The following is a 20554-nucleotide window of genomic DNA, read 5'->3' on the forward strand; positions in this document are numbered from 1 at the left end:
GAAAGACCTCCTCAGAATTTAGTTGCATGTGTGTATACTTGGAGGATTCACATAATCCTCATTGATCTGATCCTGATCTGATTGTGTCCTCATTTTATTTTCTGAGAGCTCAAGATGAAGATATAGGAAGATCTTCCCTAGTTTCTTCCTGTAACAACTGCCAAAGGAGGCTGGTTGGTCTGAGAAAGAAAAACTGGGCCAAAATTAGTTGTGAGCACCAGGGCTAGCAGGATCTGGGCCTTCCCACTGCATTGCCCACCCTTTAACCACAACATGGTGCTGGTTGTGAGAAGGACTATTCTTGGAATAGACACTGGGCAATCTGAACACAAATTCCTGAAGTCTCACAATAGATGGTGTAATTCACAGATGACCAAACCCCTCTATTTTTATCATTTGTTTATCCAAATGAAGGACTTTAAAAAGTGCTCTTCAATGAAAGCTTATGATGCCTATTTTGTCAAGCCTCTGGTGGCTCAATTCAAAGAACTGACTTTGTCCTTGATGGTCCTCCTCCTCCTCTGTTATGGCTTAACCCCTTTTTCTGGTTTGGATGCCCCAATCCCACTTGTATTCTAATGGGGTGCCCACAAGGTATGGTCCAAAAAGTCAAGATAGTGGCCCTGATGGTGCACATGGCACGTAAAAAGGTTCAAATGCAGCTGCCACAATGACTCTTTTAACCATGCTCTGCAGACACCCCTGTACTGTAACAAGTCCCACCATCAACAGCTACTCAAATTAGCGCCTCCTTGACTGTGATTTCCAATTTCCCAGTTCTAGATCTTTACCATAGCCAGTTTGGAAGGCAAATTAAAACTTTTTATGTTCTATTAAACTGCTTTTATGTGCTCTAATAACTGCTATTGCATTTCCTTCAAGGAGCTGATGACAGGAGATGAGTTCCTTCCAATTCCGTGGTCTCCTTAGATAAAACCCAGGAGGTTAATCTGATATTATCTTCCTTTACTTTAAGGCTTGCTTTCTTTGCCTTTCTTGAGATGATGGAGTAAAATTACACCTTTCTCCCACTAATCAGGGTTGTGTCCGGCCAAAACTGCACCACTCTTGACCAAAGCTGCGTGGTCGGTTTCCTGGGTTTTGAGTGGCATTGCTTGCACAGGGCATTTTACTCAGCTAGGTGGATCGAAAGGTTATTCCCCTGGTAAGGGTGACCGGCAAATTGGGGGTGCCAAACTTGTGGGCAGTTGTGCCATTTAACACAAATAAAGAGGCTGCAGGAGAGAGGATGCAAAAGTAGCTTTGTAGGCATTTCTGCAGACAGGCAAGGCACGGGCCTCCATCAGCATCTAGTTCAAGCCACAGTGACGTGGCAGGTCACTGAGGGCACCATCTATTGTTTAAACTATTCTTAATGAAGAAGCACTCTTAAATGAAAGACAATATCATTTTAAGCAGGAAAACATCCTAAAACCTCACATGTCTCTTTCAGCATCCAAATGAAAAATAGCTTGCAAAAGCTGCCAGATCTAAAGAGAAGAAGGAAAACAAACTTCAGTATTTTCCTTCTCATTCCGTACCATCAGGACAGGAGAAATCATTTTTCAAAAAGGGGAAGGACCCCTAATACCAAATGTGTTTTTAAATCAAAACAATTGAACTAGGTCAGGTAAAGATCCAGCCACGTCTTTAGGCAACATGTTAAACTGGGTTAGTATTAACCTTGGCTTGTTTCTGTGAGCCTTATTACGTTCTACAAACCCAGCTTTTTGTTAATTTATGGCTCAGTGTATTGTGTGAACAGGAAATGAGCTGATTCACGGCTAATTCAGCGCTGTATGAATCTAGCCAATATCTTTTCACTGGCTAAAATGCAGTTTTGTTGATTAATCAATTAACTTTTATTTGATTCATCTATCAGTTACACTGATTAAAATTTGTGAACCTTATTAGGAACTCCATACAAGTAATCATGACAAAATATTTCCCATTTACAAGATGAAAGCCTTCTGTACAATAAATCTCCTTCTAGGTCCATATTAAAAAAAATCCCAATTTTACCCTGTAGCTCAGGCACAAATGTCATGTTTTTCACATAACTGGTTCTATTTTTAGACTGAATTGGAGGAAATCTGACGCATTAATAAATGGGCGAGAACGACATTGCCTGGTAACGTGGTCCTGCAAACGCAGGCTTGGCCTTTAGCCAAAGAACTGTTGCTTGCTGTCACAGCTCTGGGAGGAAGAACAGAAGGTCTACTAGCATGATTAATAAGCTGCCAAACTCTTGATCATGTTGTGCAAAGTTTTGGGTGCTTTGGTGATTTGTTTCAATGTTATTGCAAGACTCAATACTGCTCTTCTTGCACAGAAGGGTGTCTGCAGGGGGCAGCAAAAGGTCAAGACAGCTGCCACAACCACGTGGTTGTGGTCACCAACTTGACTCTCGTGTTCCCTCCTGTGCACATCCCTGGAGGCCTGAGTTTTAAAATAATGATAAAAATGCACACCAAAAACAACAGAATGTTATCCAAAAGAAAAGAAAAGTATATGTAGTAGCCAGTGAACATTCCTTTTGTGGCAAACCCACTAGAAGGTGTGGGTTCCAACACTATCTCCCTTCCACCTTCCTTAAATTGATCTGTGTGTTCCCACAACTGCAAAAGACAGAAGTTTAGAAGTTCTTTCATTCTTTCTCCATCTTCCCATCTTCGTTACAAGCCCTAGTTTTGGATGCTGTGGCCAGATGGATGCATATAAGTGCACTGATGCTGCAATAAATGCTCATTTTGAAGTTACATAAAATAAAGAACTATTACTTGAAGATGGAACTTTTAATTAAACGTATTTGAAGGAATTAAGAATTAATTGTTTTAAACTGGAAGAAAATGTAATGCAATGCTTTCAGCCATGGATACTGGAACTGCATTTCTTCTGGAAAAGAGAATGAGGACGTTGACAAACCTAATGGAAGCTGAAGACAAAAGTGAAGTCATGGTGGGGAGAAAAAATATGACATGAAAGGACACCCCATATTTGATCAGGTTTTACCTCTCCTTCTCAATCTAGGCTCTTGAACTTTTCATCCATTTTTGCATCAGTGGTCACAAATGATGAAGAAGAGTGGCTATATTGCACAAATTCAGGCTGAGTGCCAAGTGCTATTTGAGTTATGTAACTTATGCTAGATTGCATTCACTGACTCCAATTTCAGAAGCCACTATTAGGTGAGTGTGTCTCCCTCATGTGCCTCAGTTCAAGAAGAGATGCTTTGTGACCCCTATTTTAATTTCCAAAATATTTACCTGCACAAATACACCCCAGGAGACAGCCTTTGGAATTCTCATCCAATGATTCCATCTGTATCAATAATAGATCAAACAAATAAAGGCAATCTCTTGATTAAAGGGGAAAAATGCAATTTCAGGAATTTCCAGTAATGTTTATAAAATAACTATGTCTTAAATGCCTGTTGGGAGACAGGGAGGAGAGACGCAGCCAAGGGAACAGTCAGATAAAAGGCAGCTGAGCCCGCAGCAGGGATGTGGGCGGGGCAAGAGGCTCAGAAGGGACCTTCCCTAGTTTCTCAAACTGTAAAGGGGATGGGCAGGGGGAGAATCGTACACTTTCAGACTTGCAAGATTCTATCAGTGTAGCTTTACAATATAGTAGAATTAGCTCATCTGGCCATGCTTCCTGTCTGGCCTACCCCGCAAGCTGAGACAAGCCAACCATAGCTGATCCAGAGAAGCTAAATAAGACTGACTAGCTTTGAGGTGGGAGATAGCAAATGATCAGAGGGCTCTAGACTAGACTGGGAACTGAAAAAAAAAATGTCCTGAAAGAAGACAGTGGCAAACCACTTCTATAATGAAGAAAACTCCATGAACATGTCCAGGTAGTCAGAAGGACTTGAGCATGACCCGAGTGAGACTTTGTCTTTCTGGCTGGCAAAGCAAAAGAAGTTGCCTATTGACTTCTACCAAATGGCTTTTTAGGATAGCTGCATCTGCCTACCCAGAAACTGGCTGCAAGAGAGGGCCAAGGGTTAGTCCCTGCCCTCCTCCCTGGAGCTACAGCATTCCTGTCCTAGGGCACAGCTACAGCCTGTTTGTCCCCAGTCCTGATATAATGGAGGAATATAAAAAAAACAACAACTAAAAAAACCATAGCAATCAAACAGATCAGTAAAATATTGTTAATAGAAAGAGATAAGGAGGGATGATAAGGAGCAAAGATCACATGCAAGGACAAAACAGGGTAAGGGAGATACAATATAACCAGGTTTATGGAGCTTTACGTTAAGCAAAATGGGTATTTTATTTCACCTACACACCAATACAGCAGCGCTGGAAAAGGAATTTGATTTTAGGAATTAGAAAGAGAAAGCTTAGAACAATAACCCAACTGTTGTATTTGTTTATTATTATTTATTAGATTTATTTCCTGTGCGTTCTCTGAGAGCTCAAGGTGGCTTACATAGGGATTGCTCATCACTTATCCAGACAAGAGCAATCCTGTAAGGTAGGTTGAGCTGAGGAGGAGTGACTGGGCTAAAATCACCTAGTGACCTTCTACGGCTAAGGGTAGACTAGATCTGGGGTCTCCCAGGCCCAACCCCCTAACCATTATCTCATCCTGAATTTCAAATGAACTCATCCTCCAAATCCTAATGTCTAAATTAAAGGGTATGTGGGGGAGGGGGGGGAGAAAATCCACAGCAGAAAATCTGTCCCACCAGCCCAGCTCTGCAGGACAAAAGAGTGAGAAATAATAAGAAACGGAGGGTCCCAATTTGCTGTGTGGGAGCTTAAACAGAAGAAATCTACACTGTAAAACTTTCGGAGATGCTACATATGTATCACAAATAAAATACAATGGTGCACTTCAGTTGTTTGACATAAAAAACAAACTGGAAAGGGTTGAATTTGGTTGACTCAAGCCATTTCCCAGTTCAGCAATTTTATTTTATGTATTCATTAAGCTGATTCCCATTTTCCCCTGGGAACTCAAGGCAGCTCGGATGGAGGAGCTTTCCCCCCTTTATTTTAATCCCCACTGTAACAATCCTACCAGGCATGTTGGGCTGAGGAATCCTGAGGATCCCAAGGTCACCCAATGATCTCCAGAGATCTCTTTGGTCCAGGGGCGTTGGAGAGAGAAATGATGTTGCATGCATCCTGACATCACTGTACAAATGACATGGATTCTGCAATGTACATCATTTGTATATTCCCACCATGAGGAGCATGATGTCGTCATGGATTGCCCTGGTCTCAGCCAAACCTCAGCACAGAAACCTGAAGAAAAGGATGGGGACACAGCTAGCAAATCAGACGGGGCTCTGGCGGAAGACAAGTCACCTCTCTCAGCATGGGATCGGGCCAAGCCCTTTGCCCTGCTCTCATCCAAAGCGTTAGTTCCTTCTCTGTGACCCCTGAAGGCTGCAAAAAATCCTCAACCCAAATTTTATACAGTGAGTGTTCACACAGTGGACGCACATAAAAACCCAATGGAATTTCAACTGCACTGTCATGGCTGCCATCTTGACTTTTTTGACCACCCATGGACAACCCTGTTAAATCCTAGAGGTTTTCTTTTTCCTAAACGATTTGCAGCAGAAGAGATCAGCTGCACGTTTTCCTCCAAGAGCCAGCCTAGCTTGGGAAGACATAGGAGTTACTTAATATCTGTCATACATATTTTATGTGAAGTTTGATCTCCAGAAGAAAAAGTCTGTAGTTCTTTAATTAAGCCACCTCTCTGTACAATATTTCTCTTTTAAAAATATCAGCTGTTTTCTTAGTTAGATACTTAAAATGATTATTTTTTTCTTCTTTGCAAGAAAAATACTTTATCTTGCTGGTTCTGTAAGTCTGATGTTAATGTTCTGGGATCACCAAAAAGTCAGAATTGATGACTAAATTGAAATCACAGTTGTTATGTACTCAGTTTCTATGCACCTTTCAGAGATTCATGTACATGTTTGGGGCACCATTTCTGTAACTATTTGCTGCCATTCGGTCTGGATGTTTCCAGCCCAAATATACACTAAAGACAATAAAAAAGTGTGCATCTGTGTGTCCACACAATGGGAAAACAGGTTAAAGGGTTGGAGAAACTGGATTTTTAAAGATACCAAAGAATTTGGTGTCAATTTCTTTATTAATGCCATTGTTACAACTTAGATTTCTGGAGTCTCTGAACAGCTTACACTATTAATATCAGAAGAATATGAATAAATGCAAATTGCAGGAAAAGGTGCAACAGGAAATGCAACTTTCTGGTGGCCCATATCTGCAAGTAACATTTCTGAGTGCCTGGGGGCCACAACAAAACAGGGACCACATCATATAGTTGGATGGGGCAGAGATGGAGGAGCAATCACTTTAATCTTGTTTTTTCAACTGTCTACACTCCAGGTGAGGTGCAGCATCTACCTCCAAATGGCAAGAAGCTGGATGGTCATTTGTGATCAATTTCCCAGTTGGCTTTGAGGGTGACAGAAAGGGGACTGGGGTTGCCCATCACTGGAGTCTTGGGATAAGAAGATAATACAGGCTGATTTCAACAGAAGTCCACTTGAATTCCATTAAGAAAATTAAACTTCAAATGGAATAAAAAAAACAGTTTAATCTAAGTAAAAGATAAGAGTCAGAGAGGAGCAATACTGTACACGTTTTCAACACTTTGTGCCAAGTGGTACCTAGCTAATTTTCAATATTGAGACAGATTTCCTTGAGTGCCATGGTCTGGTCCTCAAAGCATGGGGGGAGGGGGGAAAAAAGTAAATGTGCTGACTGTGCCTCCATGATTAAAGTCCTGTCCCTTTTGATACCCCCATGCCCCTAATTATTATCCCACGTTGATTGGAGGTCTGTGTTTTTGAGTAATCTGTCAATGGTTCCTTCACCAGAATGAATAGGAAACGAGATGCTGTCCTCACCTTCCTTGTTTTCCCACGTATATAAACACATGGATAAAAATAGTCCTAAAAATTCCAGCCCAAATTTTAATTTCCAGCATAAATATTTCCACAGCTTAAGGTCCTGTCCCTGTCCTAAAAATATCTAAAGGGTTATCCTTCTTAACCATCTATCTTCTATCATAAATTCAATATTATCTTAAACCTGGATTTCAGATTTATAGGTAGAAATGAATCTTTCTCAGAATTCCTCCCCCCGTTCCTTTCACTTTTTGAAAAAAAATGCCATCCCTCTTTATTCCTTAGCAAGCTTCTGCTGAATCAACTTTTAAGTGTCCTCTTTTAACCATGACCTTCACATTCTTCCAAAGTTCATCCACATCGGTCTCTGCATGTCCACCATATCTTCCACTGAGGGTAACTTAAACTAAGAGTCTTGTTCCTCACAAATGAAGCTAGACATTTTTGCTTGTGTTAGTCTTAGGACTGAGAAGTGCTTGGGATCTGAAGTAAATCTGGATAAATTTGCTTTGGAGAACAAGCAAGCATGTCAGCAATTCCTACAAAGTGCTGTGCCTTCTCACCTTTGGTTGAAGGAATGGCAGATGGTGCTCCTCTTGTGCTCCACAGCGCTGTTCCCCCTTCAGATCCAAAGTGCTGCAGAGTCCTTAGCAATGTCTTTTCTTCTATAACAGCATTTTCTTCTATTCAGTAAATTTTCCTCCCAGTTTCCTCTTTTTAGCTATAGTTTCCAACTATTCTGAACTCAAAAGTAGCAGGAATGTTTCTAACTACAACTGTTATCAATGACATCCTACCACTTTTAAAAAATCACAGTTGTTTTCCAAATTTGTACTGTTACTTCTTCCATCTATCTCCATCTACCCTTTCCTCAGCTTCTCCATTTAAAATAAGTATGTATTATCTTTCTTAAAATAGTATCTGTTGATGATTAAAGAACCTAAATATCCTTCTTTAATCACAAATCTCCAAAAAGACACATACAAATATATTTGGGGGTTACTGCAACAAGACCCTTTGCTTGTTTCTTATCATACTTATGGAACACACTAAGCCACGGTTTGTTGAAAAGACAAAGCTGTTTAGCTCCATGCATTATGGTTAGCCTACTAGCACTCAAAGCATTCTAAGAGAATCACATTGCTGATAGTCAATGCCCCCCAAACAAAAATCTGCCTTGAACAGGAATGCTGGGATAGCCTGGAACTCAAGGCTAGATGATGAAGATTTCATCCAGGGACTTCATGCTTCCACATTTTCCCTTGCCTTCTGCAAGAAGAGGTGATGCTATTAAATCTCCGAAGCAAGCAGTTGTGAGAAGTCCTTGCTATTGTTTTTCAATGTCAACTTCCTAGCCTGAAGGTCAGCCAAATGTTATTTCCATCAAAGTTCTCCTATTAGGTCATGCTTCCCAATTCTGGGAAAAGGTCTAGCTTCAGAAGGATGCCATGCTAGTGTCACCACATGGCCTAAAGCACCTTTTTGGAACTCAGAAGATTTCTTGAGCCATATCTGTAGGCTGCTGGTGAAGTATGACTCAGACTCTGAGCAATTCAATAACTGCATGATTACATGGATACAGAATTTGGATACAGTAATAAAAATGAAACAATGGGAGTTTCAATGGAAGAACAACATTAATTTTACTCCGAACATTAGAGAAAATTCATATGAGAAGTTTTATTGTTAGTATATTACCCCGGTTTTAATTGCTAAAATGGACAATTCATTTAAAAAATATGCTGGAAATTTGATGAGCAGGTGGATCATTTTTTTCATATTTGTTGTAAAGCTCAACAATTCTGGAAAATGATTCATACTAGTATAAAACAAATTTTAGAATTTCAATTTCAACCCACGGTATTCCTATTGAACTTCATTAAACCATATAGCCCCTCAAAGTATGCTGAATTAACTCTATACAGTATGATAAATGCTTCTCAATGGAAAGGTTGTCTGATCAGTGAAACAATGGCTAACCAAGCTGTGGGAATGTACTTCAATGCCTAGAATGACTTCCTAGCTTAAAAGCAAATCTGACACAGATTTCAGCTCAAAACTGGAAACCGTTAATACACCATAATCCAGTGTTTCTCAACCTTGGCAACTTTAAGATGTGTGGACTTCAATTCCCAGGATTCCCCAGCCAGCATGTGCTGGCTGGGGAATTCTGGGAGTTGAAGTCCACCTATCTTAAAATTGCTAAGGTTGAGAAACACTGCCATAATCTAAACCATGGATTGGCACCACACCTCAAATTTGGGTCTATAAGAATTTATATTTCAATTTCACAAGGTACTTAAATCAGAAGAGTTTCTTGTCATAATAGGGATTGAACTTACTACAATGTATAACTTTATTTGGTGACTTACATTGTGTTGATTATGGTTCTTAATACTGTCAGCCCATTACAATACGTACCCACTTTAGGCTCAATAACAATGAGTCTTATTCCTTTAATGTGGTATAATATGTACGTGTGTGTATTAACTATTCACAACAAATGAATGATATTTTAGAAAGCTATAACCTCTATGGCATTGTTAAATCCCTGGTTAATTGATCTGTATTATATTATTTTATTCTTTTCCTCTGTTCTCTCTTGTACTTGTTTAAATGTTTTCTTCCAAGTGTTCAATTTAAAAAGGGGGAAAGCACCTTTTTAGAATCAAATCTGGAACACTGCACTGCACTGTGTTTGTGTCCTATTATCTGGACACTGAACACAGACCCAAATGAAGTTGGAAGAGTCACCCATGCTGTGGTACCCCACTGCATTGTGTCTATGGAATGGATGCCGTAGACAACCCTTGCTTAACACTTCTCTATGGCAACCGGTTGCTTCTGCAGTTCGATGATTTTTCTTCTGCACAGCTAACTGCTTTGGGCTTGGAGAATAAAAATGATTTATTCTGGCTCTCAGCAGAATTTTTCATCAGGATGATGGCCAACGTGCCCTGAAAGAAAGGACCTCATTTGTTTGCATTATAAGTTTGAAATCTTATTTCAAAGCATATTAAACAACATTAACCATTTTAACCACTTGGTTTGGTTTCCTCTAATAATATGTCAATGGCAAATAGGGTACATTTCAAGATTCATAAAACAAAATAGTGAATTCATGGTGATCTTTACCACAATTATCCTAATAACCTCATTATCTGGAATTACCTTTTTTCTTTATGGATATGCATTTATCCCAGCTTCTGATTATCAAGATGTGAGTCTAGCCCAGGCATTCTACAAAGTCCCCCTCCCATAAACACACCGTGTGTTTCCAAGACCTTCAAGAGGGTAGATTTTTGCACGCTCCTCTTCTCAGACCCCTGGGGCTGCTGCTAAGTCCCCACTCAGCTGATCATGTTTTCCTTCTCCATGGCTGCATTGCTGTGAAGACTCCCGGGAAGAGATTTATTGTGCAAATTTAGCTATAATTTATTGCGTTCCTGTGGGAAGTTTATTTCGATCCCTTTGACCTTCCCTGTCCGGCTTGTATTTTTATGCTCTTGCTAAAGGGGAGAAAATTGGAAAAAAATTCTCCTTGTGGCCACCTGGAGAATTCATTCTGATTTTCTTCCTCTTTGTGGATGATCCTCTCCTTTTTGATGTGGGTCTCTTGCAAGATGCCAAGCCAGTGAGAGAAAGAAAGGTCTCCTCTCAGCAAAATTGTTCCTTGATGCTGGCTGTCTCAAGCCACTGGGGGTGAGTTGTATTTCTTGCACACAAAAAAGCAGGTGGAGCTTTAATCCCACTGTTGCAGCTGCCATCTTGAATTTTTTGAATACACCCTACAGATTCCCCCTGGATGTATAAGTGCAGCCAACAAATAATGAAGGGAGAGTTTTGTAAGTTTTAACTGTGTTTGATTGGGAAAGGACAGATGGGAGAGGTGGTTTGCATGCTGGCGGTTGGTCTGTTTTCTTGCACTGTGTGCAAAGCTTTTTCTCTTCAGTTGATCAGTCTTTTGTCTAGGAGGGGAAGAAAGCTGAAGAAGGGGGGGGGGTTGTACCTCCCCCATCAACCTCAAAATATAACCCTGAAACTTCCACAGAAGTTAAAAGCAAGTAAAAGTATAATTATATTTGGAAGGGACTCCTGATTCAAGGAATTGTTGGCTGACTATGTGATTGATTTCAGCGTACTGCTAGTTAAAGGCTCAAATGTCTCTGAGAGTTTAGCTCATTGTCTTTATTTCCATATTCTCCCTGTGCAGACATTTGTGTAGTTCTTTCTTTTATGCATCTTGGACCTCACTCCATTCAGGTGCTCCCCAAAAAGAGAGAGCCAGAAAATCATCCCATGTTCTGCTCCACAATTTTGCTTTTTATTTATGTCACTCTATGGGAGAACCTGCTTGTAATTTTAGGTGTGCTAAATGGGGTAAATGTCCTTTCAAAAACTTGTTCACAGAGGAGGGAATGTTGCACGTCCTTCTTTCCTTATTTTTAAGAACACTTACTTTACAGTTAAACTTGATATAGTGTTTCAGTTTGCTTTTTTATTTTCAGACACTTCTGGGCATTAGCACCACCCCGATAATTTCCTGGTGGCCCCAGTTACATTCACTCCAAGGGAAGATTGGCAAGATAATCTTGGAATTCAACAATTCTAGTTTATCCCCACTTAATGCAAACTGTCTGTCTGTCTAGTATGGTATGTTGCCCTAGGGGCCACCTTGAATGTGTCAGGTTTAGCCCATTTTTACTCAGGTTAAGGCAGCATTCCAGTTGCCTGCTGTCACAGTGTGCTGTTCCCTGACCTCTGGAGACTACATTCTCCATCATCCATGAGTCCCAGAGAAAAGAACCACCTGGTCCATGCTGGGTTGGAGACTTTCAGGTGCTGCCAACCGCCCTTACTTATTTAATCCAAATGGTATCAATGTGAAGTTCAGAGTTTGTACACATGCCTTGCCAAGAAAGTAATCAATACAATGTAGGTGAAGTTTTGACAACAAAGTTCTCAAGATACAAGCAGCACTCTTTACATTTTGCAATTGTCTGGACTCTGTGCAGTTAATACCAATTCAGCTTTTCAGAACTTATCCTCCCTGCCCTTGTTTAATGATTGTTGTTTGGACACCTATTGATCACTTGCAAGGAAAGTGAAGTGTGTGTTTGGGGACAGAATCTTCCAGATTTTGCAAAGAAATGGGACAGTTACACAAATATGTAGCTTGGGATCATTTTCCTCAATAAATAAATGAAGAAGCATAAAGCTTTGGACTCATTTGTTTAACTGGGTTCTCTTTATCTAGTTTTAGGACTTGTGTGGAGAACAGATCATGTGTTTGGTCATATTTATGTAGAAATATTGAACATTCAAACGGGTTCACAAACTTTTAAGCACCACTGTTGGGACCTTCCATCAAAGAAGACAAGAAATTACAGGTGGCATAAGCTATTTACACCACAAAGATGTCGATTATTTAACTTTGCAAAGATGGACACCTGGGCTCTTTTGATGTAGGAATAAAGCATATAATGCATTGCCCCTGAGATGGAAGAGGACTTGTGGGTTTGGATGACTTACTCCAGTGTGGCCTAGGTCTGGGAGCTCACTTCTGGGCATGTGCTCAGTTTGGCAAGTTCATCATACTTTGCCTTTCAAAGGGACATATTCTGAAGACTCATAACACTGAGTTTCACACCTTTGCCTGTGCTCTAGTCCTGGGCCAGGGGTGATACAGGCTGAACAAGTCTTGTATAACCCTTTAGTTGAATTCATGAAAAGGTAAACAATTTATATGATCTGAAGAGAAATCAGCTGAAGTTGGATCTTTATGCTGCTATCACTCCACTGAAAATCCCCTTTGGTTCAAATGATTTTACAAATCCCTAAGACTTTAGATTTGTTCATTGCTACGCAAGAGGGAAACTGACACCCTGTTGAGTAGCATAAAAACATGCTATTTTTATGGCAACAAGAGTGGAAAGATTGAATAGAACTTTCCAATCATTAAAATGCCATCCAGAGAACAAACATTGCCAACCCTTGGAACTGGACCTAGATCTTGAACACAAATGATTTCAGGACATGGGGAAACCAGTTGTTACAAGGAGCCCTAATAGTGATTCTTGCACTACTTAGCATGTCTTTAGATACTCCAGTTGAACATTACATGTGGATAAAACACTATAGAAAAACAAAGCACAGTATTTCAAATCAAGAGTTTGGGGTTTTAAAAAGAGGGAATAAGAACTTGAATTACAAAGGCTTCCATGAGAAGAACATGCAGGGAAACAAAGCCCTCTGAAACTCCAAAAGGGGGACTCAAGGAGAAAATGGCATTAGCTAGGCTAAGCAGATAACCATCACCACCTCTCCCCAGTCACCTTTCCTGAGCCCCTTAGAGAAGCAGTAAAAATGCCAATCCAGTCATAAAAATGCTTGGAAGGCAAAGGAATGTGGATAACAAGGAGAAGGGATACTTGGAAGCAAGGAAAGCTATGGGAAGTAAGGACAAGGACAATTTATCTAGAAAGAACACACTCAACAGTACCTGTCATTTTAACAGTCTCTAGATGTCTTTGTAGTCCCATGTTGATTACCTCATTGCCTCTGAGCTCATGGATTCCATGTATACTTTGATTTGCATAAACCCATATAAGGGGATTACATCCCTATGTTTTTTAGGTTTGCTATTGCACCCTCTGGTATTGAAATACATGTAATTTGTGCTTTTATTGATGGGAATTCTAGTTTCTGTTATTAAATAAACTCAAACAAGCTCATAAAGGAAAAAGTTTCTCCTACACAGGTCCAAGTCTGGGTTTATTCAGGAGCAGGACCTCTTTCATTATCTTCCCTTCATTGTCTTCTTTCAGCACACATTTGATAAACTGTACTCACATTTATGGGAGTTAAAGTGCTTTAACTGTATCAATGGTGAAGACACTGTTAACTCCTTTACCACAGGTGTACTAAGAGCATACCTCTCTGGAATTCCATGTCTAGTTGGAAGGTTGGAGCAAAACAAAGTTTTCCACCTCAGGAACACAAGGATGGGCACACCTGATTATGTGGGTAATGTAGGCTGGACTGTGTTCTCTGACTAGCAACTATGTCAGAAGACATGGGGTGGATCAACCACAGTGTGTTTTAGTTCCTGCCACTGATTTTCATCTTCAGGCAGCTAGACTTGTCATGAGGAGACACGCTAATTTGTCCACTGCAGACACAATCTCTTTAAAAATGTGCCATCCTTTTAAAGACTAAATGTCAAAAAGAAGGGTATCTAGAGGGGGACAAGGAACATCAAATGCATCATGAAGAAAATGTGCAGTTGAGGCAACACAGGTAATTTTTGTCATTTGCATGGGGATGTCATGACACAAATGACATCATCATGGCTTGCACAGAATGCCTATGAAAATGGATACCAATAGCTTCATTGGGAACAAAAGCCAGAACTTTGATTACAGCATAAGATCATTTCATTGGACACATCTTATACAGGGATAATGAGGGGTGAAAACATCTTGCCCAAGCTTTCTTTTGTCTGCCAGTTATGGCAAAAAAATACTGCAAATTTGCATTTTTAAAGAGCTGCAGAGAATGCTGTTCTTTAAAAATGCAAATTGCAATGACTGTAAGTAACGGTTATGTCAATAATGTGAACATTTATGCTGGCCATCTATTCTCATCTATCCCTCAGTAACCTTTAGCCATATTTCAAGATGATTATCTTTCCAAGGGAGTTTATATACAACATGTTTTATCATAGATTTCTACCAAATGTGCATGTAAAAAAAGGGACTGGCTTTAACCACAAGATGTGGCTGCCATCTTGAATTTTTTGACACCCCCCCCTCCAGATGCACCTGATTTCAGGACAGAGCTGTTCCTGCATCTCATGTGCTTCCCTTCTCCCTCCTATTAACACTCAATATACTTTGGAGAGAAATTATAAGGAAAGGTAAATAAGAGAGAGAAAATACTAACTATTCCTTTTCAAGATTCACACATTGCTCTAAGGCCTCTTTTAATTAAATAAACACACACACATGTATGAGTGGGTCCAGCAAGCCATGGTTTAGTCTTCTGTACACAATGATTGATTGCTGAGCATTATTCATGAATAAGGTCACTAGGATTTCAACAAGCTATAGTTAGAACAAACCAGACTCAATCATTTTCTTGCCACTGCTCCTCTGCCCATCACTCTGCTTCTGCTGCTTTCACCCTCAGCTCAGTCTTCACATGGAGAAAGTTAGTGTTAAAGATGCTTATTTGTATTCTCGGGTTTGGATATCGCATAGAAATTGTCACCAGTAGCGCATCAAGTGGTACATGCTGTAAAATTGTGCCTTGTTTGCTACACCTGATTTTACAATCTGTTTGCCATACCTTCAGCCTTAGCTAATTGGCCTCAATGTGTTTGTTCCACTGAACTCAGCACCTGCAAACAATTTGCATTTTAAACTTAACCAAATGAATCCCAAATTGACATTTCAGTATGCCCATGCTGAGGCCACATAAGGGAACAGTTTTGGCCTCTGAATGCTCTTTCAGGATTAAGCAGGAGGAGAAAAGGCATTATATCACCATAAAATGTCATTAACTAGACACTACAAAACTTCAAGATGGGTCCCTAAAGCAACAGTGGTTCTGGAATGGTCCTATTATGGTACATATAACACTCATATAATCTGAGCAATCTAGCTGATATTCAAAAGTAAGTAGCATGACATCCAACAAGCCTTGTGCTCTTGTTATTACAGACCAGATTTCAGCCTTAAGACCAAAGTAAAATATTAGCCACACTCTAGTATTTAAAATGGTTTGAATTAGCCATGGTTAAGCACTAAGCATTGAACCTATTATTGCTTGAGAGGCAACGTCAAGAGTCATCATCCTTGGATTGACCCAAAATGATCAATGCTGCTGATTATTATTTTTAGCCCCTGAATATAGAAAAGTTCAGAAATAGTGGGAAGGAGTTGCCTTCTCTCTCATATGGTGGTGGGAGTGCTAATTCTGGAATTCTTTCTGAACAGCTTTCTTAGTTCTTGCAGTAGACTTACTTAATTAGAGATTTGTGTCCTTGAGTCATTGGCTATACAACTTCAGCCAAGAGAAGTCTGACAGGTTCAGGAAAGGACCTACTGCTTAAGCACCAGCGCTCAGACAGCAACAGGGACCTACACAAAAACTGGATCAAGTGCAGACAGGTTTAACTACCGCTTAATTATCCATGACTTTGGTGTGGAATTGGGACCAGGATGATCCACATTTGAGTCCTCATTGAAACACACAACTTGCCAGAATGCCTTTGGGCCAGTTATTAGTTCCCAACCTAACTTACTTCACAAGGTGTTGTGCACTGCTTTGACTCTTGGAAAGAAAACAAGAGGTAAATGCAATTGTATAATATAGTATTATGCAAATAATACAAAAATGTATTATATTTATCATTCAGATCTTTTCCTGCAGAACTTTTTAAGCTTTGTAATTATCCTTCTGAAATGCAATGGTGTTAGCAAAGGATATATTGTCTAAGGCAACAAAACTGAAAGGGGAGTGAGTATTTTCACTATCCTAGAATTCAGAAAATTGCCCCATATTCTGACTGAACAGCCAGGTTGTATCTCTTTGGTGAGAAGAACCTCCAAGTGGAATGAGGACCAAAACAGATTGGTCCCAGGTTTCCAGAAAACCAGCTTTGTTAAACATTTTGGTAGTGACTTAATCATGAGGGTGACCAAGGCATGCAAAGTTCTCAGGTGAAGAAAGAACAAGAGTAATGTTTGGAACAAATCACAGAAAGCTTACCCTGAGGTAGTTGAGGGTGAAATTAGTCAGGCCCATACGAGTGATGTTTTTCGACAGCTGCTCCAAAACCTGAGGGTCTTGTGCCTGCACAAAAAAACATATATATATATATATATATATATAATTTATTTATTTATTTATTTTTCAAATTTAGATACCGCCCATCTCACAAAAAGTGACTCTGGGTGGTTCACAATAAAACAACAATAAATATTAAAATACAATCAAACAATATAAAATACAATAAAAATAGAATAAAAACCAAACACATACAGAAATAATACGTTTCTCTGAGAGACACGCCGTACTTAAAAACAGGTGGCAGTTGATCAAACGCATCAGAATTATTGTACTGAAGAAAAATGATACCAGGGGCTTCTGTAGGAGGCATCAGAATAGTCAATATGGTGGCTTCAATCATGGTTGCCATCTTGAGGGTTTTTTTTTAATCTTGTAGACACCCCTGCAGCTAAGCTGCTTTATCTTTAGAATAGCCATATTCTCACTATATATTACCACAGCTCTAAAAAGAGCAAGGATGCTGAGATGATCCAGGAAGTCCACCTTCCTGAGGAAAATACTGCTTTGAGCCAAGGCCTAACCCTAACCCTAAAGTTAAAGGGGTGGAAATTATGCAAGGCCAGATTTTAACTTGATCTAAACTTAGTTCATAGCTTAGGTCATTGACAAGCTAATGAATTCAGATTCCTCTTCTGAGATCCCCCACCCCCCATTGTCTTCTGGGTTTCTTAGATAATATCCTAACACAACAATTAAGAGAGCCAGTTTAGTCTAGTGATTAAAGGCATCAGTCTAGAAACCCGAAGAGTGTGAGTTCTAGTCCCACTTTAGGCATGAAGCCCACTGGGTGATTTGGGGCCAGTCCCTCTTTCTCAGCCCTAGAAAGAAGTCAAGGGCCACCCACTTCTGAAAAATGCTGCAAAGAAAACTGTACGGGCTTGTCCAGGCAGTTGCTAGATTTGAAGGGACCGATAAATTTAAAAAATGCAGAACAGTTAAAAGTAATGGAAATGAATGGAAAAATGTATTATATGTTAGAGTCTTATAAATTACTAAGGAAAATATGACAAAAATATCCCCCTAATTGATATGGCTAACAAACCATGTTGGTTTGTGTGACTAACACAAAATGGTACCCCTGGAAAAGAAATCCCTAGAGAAGCAGGAATCATGGAGTTAGCAAAACAGTAATAATGCATCTTGCTCTGATTGATGCTGATAAAACTCAATTGCACTGTGGGCCTTAGAAGTGAATTTAGTGCACTTTCAACTATTCCTGGCAAGTGTTGATGTACCTTTTGACTTAATGATTTGTATTGATTGAAATATTTATATTACTATTTTATATATGCAGTTCACAAAACAAATGAAAAAAAAATCAACACATAAAACTAATTTCCATCCCTCTGAAACAAAACTAAACTAAAACTATCCAATATACAAAGAGAGAAGAATGGAACATCAGCAGTCATGTGTACAGACCACTATTAATTAAAAGCAGAACTCACTCTTCATGGCCTGTTTAAAACTAAATCTCATTTCCTGAAAAGGACAGGAGTGTGTAGAATTCAACATAATGCACAGGACATTCTGGTATTCCATGAATTTTTTATTTTTCGTGGCTAGGTGCATCAATGAATGGCTCTAGAATTTAAATTTTCTAGAATAGGAAAGGGTTTGTGATATTCCAGATATGGTCCACCTTGATCCAGAATGGCCAAATTATCCATTTGGAGAAAGCAAGAAATCACTCCAGAGAACACTGAAACATCCATGCCTATAATGCTGCGTTCTGTACTCAGTAGACAAGACAGCCAATTTTTTAATAAATAAATAAGAGTGGATTCAACACATTTTCCATGGAAGAGAATTTTGAAGATAACTATCCACTGAAAAGTCCTTGCTCTTCTATGTACTATTTAACAAATCTTTTTATATATAATTATATAGATCATTTTATATATTTTAATAAATAATTTTTATTTTAATAATAATTTTTATTAAAACTTTTAAAAAAGAAGATAAAAACTAATACAAACTAATATAAGGAAGGAAGAAAAGAGAAAAAGAAAGAAAGCAAAGAGAAAGAAAAAAGTGCAAGAAAAAAAAGTTAAAGAAAAATAGAAAATAAAGAAAAAAGATACAAAGAAGTAGCTTCTGATATTCTTCACAGCAGTTATAAGTTCAATTATATTTTAACCTCTCTCTAAAGCAGTGTTTCTCAACCCTGATAACTTTAAGATGGGTGGACTTCAACTCCCAGAATTCCCCAGCCAGCCATGGAATTCTGGGAGTTGAAGTCCGCCCATCCTAAAGTTGCCAAGATTGAGAAACACTGCTCTAAAGTTACATCATGGTATATAATGTACTATTTAACAAATCTTGAGGGTGAACCTGAGAGCAGGATCTTGCAGCCAATCTTGGCTAACAAGTGGCTTTTTCTAACACTCAGTAAACCTGAATGAGTGCAAGTATGACACTGAGTATGCCTCTAATTTTATTTGGAAAAGCAATTTATTAAGTGAAATTTGGAAGATACCAACCTAAAGGTCTCCCCCAATACCTCCCTGAACAAAAACAAAGGCCATGCCACTTTTAAGGTTTTCCAGTCCAACCTAAGATACATTTTCTGGGCAGCAAATTATGGCTTTGGGATGCTGTATTTCAACCCTTCCAGAAGTTTTAGAAAGCAGTTTGGGCTGAATACTTACATGCATGGCTAAAATACTGCGAGGGACGAGTTCTCTGTATTGTCTAATGGTAAAGTGCCATGTTTTTATTCTCATAAGGTCATCAAAGGTAAATTCCAAGATCAGACGTCCTTCTGTGCACACCTACGAACATAAAATAAAGGTGACAAGAAATATAAATAGAATTCCTGGGATACTTTATATTTTCAAAAAGAATAAACTTTTTCAAATGTCAACAGATTTTGCTGTTTGACTTCATTAGGGCAGTTGTATCCTTTCCTGAACAAAGAAGAATTAAGAGAACGCAATTCAATTGGCAGCCGATGATCAAGCTGTAGATTTTATAGCCTGTGAGTGCTAAACCTTGTTTATCCCTTCTTTCTCTCTGAAGTTGCTGTTGCTAATTAACAATACTAAGCCTTTCAGTTTGAGTTTGATGTGCAGTAGCACATTCAGGAGAGCTGGTTCTTGATGATTTCTTTATGTCTATTAATATCGTAGGTGTATGATATTAATAGACAAAACACAAGTAACTGTTCAACTCACTTCAGCACAAACACATCCTATAGGTGTTAATGGTTATCTCATTTCATTTACTGTAGTTTTGTCTTCTCTTTGCTTTTAGATTTTTTCTTTTCTGGGTTCCTCCAGCCACCACCAAGCATCCAAGCCATCCTTTTGCCCAGTGTACCTTAAAACATGGAACACATCCCATTAACATTAATTTAAATTAGAATTAACTTTCTCTGCCTCTACTGGGGTGAGATACCTTTTTCCTGTTGGACTTATTTAGTGAGCTACAGACAATGCTTAAAAATGGGAGAGGCCACACCAGAAGAAAAAAAATCCCAACCCATTCAAAATTGGTGCCCTTCGGTGCGCCAAACTGTTACATATTTTTAAAAAGAGAGCTGTGTTATCTTCAATTGATGCTTCAGAGGTTCAAGGAGGACAAGAAGTCTTAAAAAAACAAGCAAGCAATTGGGCTGAGGGTCACATATGGTTGAAAGAGAAAGGTATGATGGCAAAAAAAAGGTGCTGCAGGGTCAACGGTTGCAAAGGTTATCTTTAGTCCTCTTTGCTTAAACTCCTCTAAGCAAACACTGAGGGACAGTAGCTGTGTTAGGCTGGAGTTCTGGAATTTCAGGGAAATGAAACTCAA

The 20554-nt window shown here is 39.3% G+C and overlaps 1 protein-coding gene across 7 annotated transcripts in view; it reads right to left on the reverse strand.

Moving 5' to 3' along the window:
* The window catches only part of LDB2 (LIM domain binding 2), a 178937-nt gene that overhangs the window by 18795 nt on the left and 139588 nt on the right, over positions 1 to 20554 (reverse strand). For all 7 annotated transcript variants that reach the window (XM_088131345.1, XM_088131342.1, XM_088131339.1 and 4 more), the window contains exons 4-5: positions 19414 to 19536; positions 16682 to 16765 (exon numbers count right to left, since the gene is read on the reverse strand). In XM_088131345.1, the coding sequence (XP_087987471.1) occupies positions 16682 to 16765; positions 19414 to 19536 (207 nt within the window). The remainder of the gene's footprint in view (positions 1 to 16681; positions 16766 to 19413; positions 19537 to 20554) is intronic.

The sequence above is a fragment of the Python bivittatus genome, unplaced genomic scaffold, assembly GCF_059951505.1.
Source record: "Python bivittatus isolate LINGU-HERP-01145 unplaced genomic scaffold, Pbiv_v1 ctg000960_np1212, whole genome shotgun sequence".
NCBI classification, from domain to species: Eukaryota; Metazoa; Chordata; class Lepidosauria; order Squamata; family Pythonidae; genus Python; species Python bivittatus.